General features: G+C 42.0%; 1 protein-coding gene across 1 annotated transcript; it reads right to left on the bottom strand.

Moving 5' to 3' along the window:
* Nucleotides 1–3157: 3157 nt before the first annotated feature.
* LOC115129584 (protein ATP1B4-like) lies at nt 3158–10321 on the bottom strand. Its single transcript, XM_029660112.2, has 9 exons — nt 10161–10321; nt 9875–9944; nt 8920–9145; nt 6947–7075; nt 6714–6821; nt 6014–6213; nt 5070–5126; nt 4827–4919; nt 3158–4708 (listed from the first exon to the last, which is right to left on the bottom strand). The coding sequence occupies exons 2-9, from the start codon at nt 9938–9940 to the stop codon at nt 4547–4549; spliced, it is 1041 nt and encodes a 346-aa protein (XP_029515972.1). The 5' UTR covers nt 9941–9944; nt 10161–10321; the 3' UTR covers nt 3158–4546.
* Nucleotides 10322–11681: the final 1360 nt, after the last annotated feature.

The raw sequence follows: 11681 nt of genomic DNA, 5'->3' as shown, positions 1-11681 counted from the left end.
ATGAATGTTACCTCTTCAACGACTCCCTGTGCATTCAGTAAGTATTCAGACCCCTCTTAAATAAAAATGACCTTAATTTACACACAATACCCCATAATGACAAAGCAAAAACAGGGTATTAGAAAGTTTTGCAAATGTATTGCAAAATAAACTGAAATGCCTTGTTTACGTAACTATTCAGCCCTTTTGCTATGAGACTTGAAATTGACCTCCGGTGCATCCTGTTCATCCATTGACCATTCTTGAGATTGGAGTCCACCTGTGGTAAATTCAATTGATTGGACATGATGTGGAAAGGCACAAACCTGTCTATATAAGGTCCCACAGTTGACCGTGGATGTCAGAGCAAAAAATAAGCCATGAGGTCGAAGGAATTGTCTGCAGAGCTCCAAGACAGGATTGTGTCAAGGCACAGATCTGGGGAACGGTACCAAAAAAAAAAAATGGGAGATAGGCTAACCTTCCAGAAGGACAACCATCTCTGCAGCACTCCACCAATCAGGCCTTTATATCTTTATGGTAGAGTGGCCAGATGGAAGCCGCCACTCAGTAAAAGGCACAGCCTGCTTGGAGTTTGCCAAAGGCACCTAAAGGACTCCGACCATGAGAAACAACATTCTCTGGTCTGATGAAATCAAGATTCAACTCTTTGGCCTGAATGCCAAGCGTCACGTCTGGAGGAAACCTGGCACCATCTCTACGGTGAAGCATGGTGGTGGCAGCATGTTGTGGGGATGTTTTTCAGCGGCAGGGACTGGGAGAGTGGGCAGGACCGAGGGGAAGATGAACGGAGCAAAGTACAGAGAGATCCTTGATGAAAACCTCCAGAGCTCTCAGGACCTCAGACTGGAGTGAAGATTCACCTTCCAACAGGACAACGACCATAAGCACACAGCCAAGACAACGCAGGAGTGGTTTCGGGACAAGTTTCTGAATGTCCTTGAGTGGCCTCGCCAGAGCCCGGACTTGAACCCGATCAAACATCTCTGGAGAGACCTGAAAATATCTGTGCAGCGACATTCCCCATCCAACCTGACACAGCTTGAAAGGATCTGCAGAGAACAATGGTTGAAACACCCAAAATACAGGTGTGCCAAGCTTGTAGCTTCATACCCAAGAACATTCAAGTCGAAGGTGCATCAACAAAGTACTGAGTAAAGGGTCCGAAAACTTACGTAAATGTGATCTTTCAATTTTTGTAATCCTGTTTTTGCTTTGTTGTAATGGGGTATTGTATGTAGATTGAGGGGAAAATAACTATTTAATTTTAGAAAAAGGCTGAAATGTAACAAAATGTGGAAAAAGAATACTTACCAAATGCACTGTATGGGCGATTTTGCAAAGTTTAAAAAAAGATTTTCTATGATATTTTTTTACATGTTTTTGTGGATTTCACTATTTTCCATTGAGAAGCCAATGGTCCCACACCCTGACTTTTGATATTCTATTTATTTCAACAAGAAAAGTGTTTAACATATTTATGCACACACAATTTTTAAAATAATTTCAGCCAGTAGTTTTGAAAGTGGTGCTCACGAGACAAAAGTGGGCCCCATGTTTGTGTGTGTGCGCTTCGTCATCAAATTGTGTCCTATGACATCCTTTTCCTGTGATATTTTCTTTGGGGGTGGGTTAGGGATATGTTACGAATCTAATTCGTACTAGCTATATGTTACGCGTTTGTTGTCCGTTAGAAACTAGAGTGTATTTTATATGCAGCTGGTTAGAAAAGGAGTCATCAATATATATATATATATTTTTTTTATGTACAAGTCAAGTCACAAAATGTACACGTCAAGTCCACTGTCACTGGGAAGTGACAGTGGAGAACAAGGATATGACATGGAGAGAGTGTATGATATAACTTTGAATATGTCAAGATAAGAGTATTTGTATTCTCAGTTATTACCGCAAGTGCTGGCACTCAGCTAGATTGTCCTCTACTTGAAAGAATGCATCTCATTATGTTGTGGTTGGAATTTATGACAGCTGATCATATTAACATTACCTGGCAGATAAATCTCTAAATATTTTGGCAAAATTGAGTGAAATCTATGTATTGTCAAATAAAATGGTCAAAGCCAATACAAGGTTCTGGTTCGTGACAAAATTAGAAAAGTATTTCTGTTGATAAAAGTTTATTTCTCAACCAACTTAATTTGGGGAAAATATGAAATGCCAAAAATGGCCATTGTAAAATCACCCATATATTCTCTATAGGCTCTGATCAAAAGTAGTGCACTATAAATTTAAAAGGGAATAGGGAAACCGTCCCAGTGCTGTGTGGTGGGTGCAGTCATCACTGGTATGTTGGTAGCTGCCCAAGTTCATTCTCCTTTTAAGGTCACATGAGCCTGTCCCTATGGACCTCAACATATTATAGAGAACAATGGATACATCTCTTATGGAATACACCAGGAGGTGCCGGTTCTGCAAGTACCAGAATTGGCTAAATGTGGAAGCTAAACTGTCCTCTAGGGGCAACGTGAGCACCTATTTCCATCTAGTAGGCTTGCGTTTAATCTGTTGCGTTTAAACTGCAGACCTCTGCCTAGATCACACCGACAGAGTCATTATGCAAAATGGTACGCAGCATCATCTGGATAGGTGTGCAACAAAATGTGTGCAACATTCACCTTCTGCTACCATTTCTGTCAAGCTTTCTATGCAAAGTTTGATGCATACGTTTGATAAATCCAGCGTATGCCACACACAGAATGCACTGCAACTGCTTCTGCAACGCAATGCTGCAAGGCAAACACAGCGTTACATTGGAAATGAATGTACTTCTGGTGTACCAAAAGGCAACGATGCTGTCGGTGTGATCGAGGCGTCAGGCTCTGAGAGTTGAGTGTTTAATCCTAGTGCTAGACACTTGTTTGTTGTTGTTTTAAGTCTTTCCAAACGTTAACCCTTAATTTAACCACTCAGAATTCATGCGTGAACTTAAGTTTAACTGTATCCTTATCCCAAACCTTAACCATTCGAATGAGTCCCTAAACGTTAGTGTTGTTGTTTTACTGTTTTACGCATCAGTAAGCCTCTCAATGTCATTTGATTTGACTTGATATGTTGTGGTTTGATACTTGACAAGTGTCAAATCAGGTCATTTTTTCAGGATTTCTTAACAGTACACAATGACAGATACACATTGTTAAATTAGTCAATTCAGTTTCAAGTTTATTGTATACATTTCCTACAGTGTTATGGTTTTATTAAACAATATGAATTGGCATAATGCTCACTATTCGAATATTTCTTAGCTCGAATCTCCAATTCTTTAGGCAGTTTTGATAATTGATTGCACCATGTCAACATTATGGAATAAAATTAATAAATAATTCTGCAATGCCTTTGAACATATCTGGGCAAAGTAGACCTATCTTGTTTGTGCGTGTGTAATAGGTTATGTTTAATGTAGTCTGCTTGACAACCAACATAAGAAAAGAGTTTCATGTAAAAAATATATCATTACTTAAAACAATATATTTTAGCCTGCTACACAATTAGGTAATACATTCCTATGGAAAAACATTGTTCTTATCAACATTGTATTTATTATAGTATACATCAGAATAAATACAACATGGATACCAGGTTTAGTAGAATCATAGCAAAAATACAGTAACAAGGATTAAGTATAGGCCTATATCAAAATGGCCTGTTATTTCGTTAAGAGCGTGCAAGACTGGTATACAAGTTTATCAACGGTGTGAACACTGTCTGTTTACAGAGTAGATCTTAGTTTCCATCAGCTAATATAGGGATCAATGTCAGCCTGCGGTATTACATTCTCATAAGCAGTCTTGTTGTGTTCATACAAAAGAAAAGGAAACAAAATGGCAGCATAGGGCTTATATATGATCAATACATGTGGAATAAGGAGTTATCAAACAACAAAACCTGAAATGTAACCTAGTCATTTACTGTTTCTTTTTTTACTGTGTAAGTAAAAGTGTCCTGCCATTGTTCATATGGTAGCCTTTGGAGTCTACAAAACACAATAGATATGATGTTGAAAGATTCAAAAGAAATTAGTACAGAATTTGATTTCAAATCAAAATGTGCTTAACATGTTCCGCTTATATTCTTATTGTACAGTATTGTACAGTTTCTGTCTGTTAATAATGGTCTATTAATGTCTTAAATTATAAATGGATTTGCATAGCTACAGAGACTAACTATAGGGCAGCTTGTACTGTATAATAATATATCTGTGAGATGAACCTTGTATTTCATAAACCTAGCTAGTGGTATTAATCTTGCTAAGTATTCAATGGTAATATTCCGTTTGTCTACTTAACTTGTGCTCAGGACTATTGGTGAGGTGTCTGTGGGGTGTCTGTGCTTATAATCCATTAACATTCAAAAATATTTAGCTATTTTCAGCAAAAGGCACAAGGGTACGGGAGGGAATGGGAGAAGAGAGAAGCTGGTCAACTATTTTATGAAAAACAAGGATTCAACATGAGATTTTTTCCCCTATATTCTCCTGTCTCCTGGTTGTCATGAGGACATCACACCAACAGTAGGATGGGGAATACTACTATGCGCCCACATCAAAGGAGAAGGACACACTGCCTAGGAAGCGATCGGTAGGCGAATCATTGATGATGCCCTTGCCATTGAGTTTGCATTTTACAACGATGTGGGTGTCGTACTGCAGCCCATTGAAGCGCACGGCCACCACCGGCGCTGTGTAGTTCACCTGGGAGAAGGGATATGGGACAAAAGCAACTTGAGTGGCTATCGTCACTATGATCATGCATATAATCTAGATCATGAGAGCAGCAGCGGAAAGCATGCTGCTGACAATCCTCACTTACGTGTCTCAGCTTCCCATAGAACGGGTAGTACATCAGGTTGAAAATGCTCTTGGGGAAGAACTGAAGTTCTCCCAAGCTTTCTGGCACTCCTTTCTGAAAGAGTGAGAGGTCACAGTGAGTCGTGTTTTTGTGACTAACACCATGTCCCATAAGCAGTTATGATATTCAGTCACGGAGAGATCTTTTACAGCCCCGGTTATGGTTGAGATGTTTGGAAGGGAAGAATGCTGTCGGTTACTGTACCTTGACTCCACAGGTCACATTCACTGGAGTGCCTTGACCAGGTAAATAGCCAAGAATCTACAGGACAAGAGCAATAAAAGGGACCCTTGTATTGTTATATCATCATTTTTGTTGAGAAACAATGTTGCAAAACTATGCAAATTTATCATTCCCAGTGGCTGTCTTCAGTTTTCTTCAGAGACTTTTCACCAGTCATGACATCAGGTCTCATCCACATAAGGTTGGGTTGAACGTATCCATTCTATAACCTCCAGCTGAGACCAGCTGTATATGGTATCTTGTTCAACTTTACCAAGTCAGGATTTATTAACATTTCATTTAAAAAATGTGTCTAATCATCTACCTAGCAATAAGATTAATTTTGGATATCCCCACCAGGTTTCACTCTAGACTTTTCCAAATGGGGACAATACAACTTTAGGCTACAGTATATAATGGTAACAATGACATTGACTAGTCACAGAATTGCTGTAATCACATTACAATAACGTTTTCATCTGCTCCTCACGATGGCCACAAGATGTCACTGAAATGTCTGCATCTATCTCAGATTACCTCAATGGCATCTTCCTCCATTTCATCGATAAACTCCACTTTACGACTATAACAAATAACACTACCTCTTAGCAATTGCTGATTATATATGCAGCTATAGGATGAAGTTCATGTTACTTGACTGATGCTATAGAGTGATAGCCTGAGCTCAGATCTGTTTGGACTGTCGTTCTCAACTCCTATGATCGTGCCAACCATGTTTGGCATGACAACGACCACAGGAGGTGTTCTCTCAGCACAAACAGATCTAAGACCACGCTAACAGAGGGGCCCTCCATAGCATGACAATGACCACAGGAGGTGTTCTCTCAGCACAAACAGATCCAGAACCAGGCTAACAGAGGGGCCCTCCATGGGGGAGATCTCATCAAATCTGAGCTGTGTCTTACCCGGTTCATTCGGAGGAGAATGCAGGGTTTCCCCTGGGAGAAGCCAAAGTGGGGGTCCTGGAGCCCTGAGCACTCGCCCAGCCAAGACCTCTTGAACTGGCACGACTTCCTCTCTGCGCTCTCCTCCTGATCGTCCTGCATGAAGTACGCATCCTGCGGACACTGGATGTTCCTCTGCTCTTGTAGGGCATCATTGTACGCTGAAAGAGAGACATGAAACAATTATTTTTAGTTTTGTAATGGGGGTTTAGTGGTTAGTACTGAAACACGGAAATGGAGAATGTTAAAAAACGAGGGACATGAGGGGGGAGGGGGGGTCCCATAAATAAACCGATTGCTCCGCCGGGCCTCTGATTCAGGCAGTCTGACAAAAGCGGACCGCTGAAGAACGGAAAAAAAGCAGCAGAACTCAATGGATACGCTCTGCCCACAAAGAGGCTTTCCCTTCCCAGCATGCTGTTCTCCCAGTGGCAGTTGGGACAGGGGACAAAGGTAGGGAAGGTAAGGGGGAGAGGATTAACTAACTGTGTGCCTGCTCTGCTTCAATGTTATAACCCAACATGTCCCCAACATTTGAATCCCATCGAACCCAGCAATAATAAACATTATCTTCAGCTAACTTTCAGACCACACTCCTGCAAGTTACTATTCAAGTTTGGCAAAATGCCAACTATTCCACCATGTTTGGTATCTGACTCACATCTTAGCTGTTCCTCCATTAGCTTTGCATACTTCTTCCAAGACTTGCGGTCGGAGGCGTTGAAGGCGATTTCATAGTGCCCATCCAGTTGTGGGGACATCGTCATACCTGCCAAAGGAAACCCATAGACAGTCAACTGTGCTTACGTTCAGATAGAATGGACAGATTGGAGGATGGATAGAGGGATAGAATGAGAGAGAAATAGGGAGTGGGAGGTTAGAATTCATATTTACCTGGTGGCATCACCCTGTCGTTGTGGGTTGGGTGGTAGGGGCTGATGGACAGCATGAGGCACCACATACAGGCACCAAACATGGCCGCCAGGAAGGCATACAGTGCAGTGTAAAAGAGGATGATCAGAACTAGAAGGAGGTAACATGGAGGTCAGATATAGAGAATGAATTACATTCACGGTCACTGTAATTCAGTTTAATGGAGATCATTAGAAGAACGGCAAGGGTAATAGTTGTGGTTATGGCTATCAGTGTGCATCAGAATGGAAATTCTTTGATTTGAGTTGGGGAAAATAATGAAGTATAAAGAATCTCCAGTTATTATGTTGGAATTTGGAACTGTCTGGGCTGTCTAGACACTTCTACTGTCTTTGCTCAGGATGCTCACCAATGTGACAAAAGTGTTGCCTCTCCACGTCTGTAAATGGAAATCACTCCAATCAGTTTGTACTTTGTTACGAAACTCATTTGTTAACAAATTCATTCAAATGACCTGAACTGTGTGAAAAAGGAAACCTTGAGAACTACCATTGTTCTCCCCGAATTACAATTAACAGTCCATTAGCAACTAATCAAACCCAAATGTGCCCTAAATTTAAATGGCTTTTGCTGCGCAGGCAATTTCACAGGAGGCTGGTTGCAGCCAGCTTTGCGTCCCCTGAGCCCACAAAGGCCTTTCTGTTTGAGCTCAGTGAGAATTCTCCCAGCTGTCCTTTCACTCAGGAACACAGTGAACCTCCGGTTGCCATCATAGTGACGGTCTTTTGCAGCCATAGAGCTGCGGCCAGCTCCAAGGAGCAACGATCACCCCACTCTGGTATTGTGTCCCCCTCTCACACTCCTCTCACACAGGACACACATCACCGACTTCAAACTCAGTCCCCCCTCCTTTCTTGCCAGGAGGCACATGGGGCCCCATTCCTTAACAAGTGTGCACACATTGCTTTCTTAGGCAATCGCTTCCTGTCTTGAGCCTGGCCTCTTGTCTTCTTCAGTACTGGGCACGATGAGGGAAAAAAACTCTCATTTTCAGACAAGGAAGGAGGAACATGCTCTTGCTTGCGTCATTTTCTCAAATCTTGGCCCGTTGGACCGGTCTCGTATGTTAGTGCTCTCGTATGGTAGTGCATTGGTTAGGCTTGAGGGAGTTCAAACCCAAACGAGTCACATAGTAACGAGGCTGTCAGATCGCATAGCAACCAGGCTGTCGGATAAAGAGCCCTGCTCCATCATCACCGCCTCAACAAACTCTAGGTAACAGCCTCTGCCAATAAAGTTTGTCTGGCGGACTGCGCAAAACTGGTAATGAAATTTGACAACTTTTTCTGTCTACAGAAACAAAACTTGCTTGTCTACTCTTTACGTGTTCGCCTGCGACCGTGGGGCCACAAGCACGCTAGGGTCAAATGCGGAGGTCACGGGGGCTTTGTGAAAAAGGCAGTGGAAAGCTGGGTGAGGGGTATGAGGAATGTGATTCCTGGCCAGCGTGTGACTCAGAACACCGCAGTCCTACCGGGAAGCCGTCCCCAGGCAGCCTTGTTTTTGTCCGCATCGGGACAGAGTCGTCTGTGCACCTATGTAAACATTGAGCTTGGACACACACACACTCGCAGTACAGTGAGCAGGGCCGAGGGACTGGGGAGACACGTTTCTTTCTACCCCCCCCCCCCCAGCCCACCCACTGCCCCAGCCCACCCCAACCATCATCCAAAAACAATAAGCCACGAAACCAGCACTTTTGCCTTCAACCATTGGCGATTAAAATTGTAATGATTACAAATGAGAGAGAAGTTAATGGATTTTTATAGAAATTAAGAACCAATGTGTCATCAGGCCTGTTGCAGCTTTGAACACAGAATTTGTTTTCTTGTGGGTGATATATTTTGTATGATATGATTTGCATGGGCAACCGCAGTTACTACCTCTACTACTGTACTACTGAGCACTTCTGCAAACTGAGCACTTCTACTTACACCAGCTATGCCCAGTGCGGCCCATGAACTCTCTGGTCTCAGCGTTCCATAGATATGTCTTCACATCGAACGCTTTCTCGTGGAGCGTCCTCTTGGGTTTTGGCTTCGGCTTCCACTTCTCGAAGTTCAGGTCTTCCTGCTCCAGAGGTTGATGTTCTATCAACTCCTCCTGCACCTCTTCCAAGCCCTCTGCCACCGCGTGCTTGCCAGGCGCCACCTCGGCAGACTGGCACAGGGAAAAATGAGACGGGAAAAGGAAGGTAAGAATCTTCCCAGTCTGACTTTGCCTTGCCACGATGTTAACAATCACTATCTATTTGTTCCAACTCATTACAGAAAGACATATTTTGATTATTATAATCAGCCATGTTTTTTTTAGGTTAACCGCCATGTTTATTAGTTAGATAAATGCTATTATTCCCTTTGTATCAAGTATTTACATTTTTTTTTAAACGGTATGGCATCCACTATAGCAACACTACTCCGCGATGGTCCTGTCTCATCATGTTCCATCATGTCCCACCATGTTCTGCTAAATTGACATTCACCGTGACCCCAGTGGCCCTCTTTGGGAGATCTCTCCTCCTCAAGGCTGACCTTCCTGCTTGGAGAAACAGCTGCAGCCAAGCTGGAGGGTCACGGCGACAGCCAGATGTTATACACTGATTCTCAGCATCGAGAGGCCCCAGAAAGATCCACAGTGTTCAGTGGAACCCCCTGGGGTTTTTAGAATGTCACTTCCTTAATGAAGTGGAGTTTTGTTTTTAAGAACTCTCTATTCTATTATATCCTATTATATTATATTCAGACAGAAATGGGAATTGAATTAATTATTAATTCAATTCATGAGGAATGGTACCCCAAACCTCTTGTGACATGCACTTGTAGACAGTAGAATGAATCCCAGAAATCAATTAGTTTTCATGTCATCCTCTGTATTCTAAAGCAGACTTACTGGATTTGGTGAGTAGTTTCCATGGTGCTCTTCCTCAGCCCCTCCCGCAGTACAATTGGGCTCCATAATTCTTCACAGGGGAGAAAGGTACTTGTTAAACCAATCACATCTACTAGCGTCCCCAAGGAATTAAAGGGACACATCCTAACATCCTTAGAAAGTTATGGAAATCCATTGCAGTTTTTTAAGTTTGAGGACCAAACATTGAGAAACTATTTCAAACATTTTTGGGGCTCAACTCCTGGGTCTGATTTCCCAAAAATATTAAAAACTTATCTTGACATACCTGAAGTTTTCTTTTGCAGGGAAAGTTCTGTGATTGTCTTGAATCCCTCTTGACCCTAAGTAGAACGAATTCTAAATTGGTCAAAAAGTAATTTTTGATTTCATTAGAAAGTTTAACGCAAACAACGGGAGCTGGGCACAGAGAATCTCCTCTCAACTAGGCGAGCATCATAGAATGAATGAGTGCACACTGAAAAGAGGAAAACTGGTGGGGGGGGGGGGGGGAAGGGCTTTTTTTTTTATCGGAGAAGAACTTTTGGCAACAGTGCATGGGCCGATGCACGGTATTCTGCACACGCACACCAGAGTACCATTGTCTGTTGAACTGAGCTGAGGCTCAGGCAAAGCCGCAGCACACCAAAAATATTTGTTCTGTCATTCCCAACATGCTACCGTCAGTCACCATCGTGCACAAATCTGGATTAACTGGGGTTTTATCACTAATTTTGAATCTATGTTTGTGCTTTTTTAAATGGCCATTGTTTGCTGAAGGCTAGGCGAAATGGCATGCAACTGGTACATTTCGATAGTGTATTGATGATCGTGCATTAAGTATCTGCATCTCACTCTGAAAGTACAGACCCAATGTGTACAACCGCCCATCACCGACTGATCACCATAAACGTCGTTCTGCGAAGTTCAAATATATCTCATCATCAAGGGCTATCTAATATCTGCACGCCAGTCACGTCCCGATCTGCTCGCCCATGGACTTGCTGTTTTTTTTGTTTCGTTTTTGATATTGTTTTACATGAAAGGAGGCATGTCGTCATGGAAAAACATATTTTATTTACCATTGTGCTCATTTTTTTTCCCTTATTTGTGAAGGCACATTTTCTCGCACGCACCAAAATAGTTATTTTAACACTTTGCTTATTAATCAAATGTAGATAGTTATTTTAATACTGCTTATTAATCAAATTGTTTACTTGTTAGGCCTACTGAAGGGTGATATATGTGTTATAGGCCTAGATCTTTTTACACATTATAACGTTAGCCTATATCATTTTTGCTTTACTTATATATCATGTATCTATAAGTATTATGTACCCTGGTATTGGTCAATTAGCCTAGTTACATTATCACGGCTTAGCCTTTTTATATGAGATGGTCAGGTGAAAGGCCAGGTAGATGCCCTAAACAGACCATAGGCTAATTGAATTAAAATCATTTTCATCATTTTTTTATAAATCAATTGCGTCCACCTTGACTGTCCAACCAGATACAGCATAATGTCTGCCTCTGTGCCACACGCCACGCAACATCGTATGATTAGTTTGGTAATTAATCATGGGTAGTAGGTCTATTAGCGCAGATCACAATGAAAGGGAACACTTTGAGGACATCTGAAATAAATAGGCTAATAGATTACTATGTAAAACCCTGCAGTTTATAGGAGTTGATGGCAACTATTTTCAGTTTTGACATGGGGTGGCGCTCGAACATCTCAAATTGTCAATTTTAGTACACTCTTGCGTAAAACGAGCCTCTTGTCAGCTAATATGTATGTCGTCCTGTATGA

This window comes from Oncorhynchus nerka, linkage group LG5 (assembly GCF_034236695.1).
Source record: "Oncorhynchus nerka isolate Pitt River linkage group LG5, Oner_Uvic_2.0, whole genome shotgun sequence".
Taxonomy (NCBI): domain Eukaryota; kingdom Metazoa; phylum Chordata; class Actinopteri; order Salmoniformes; family Salmonidae; genus Oncorhynchus; species Oncorhynchus nerka.
This window is presented reverse-complemented; position numbering and strand designations above follow the sequence as displayed.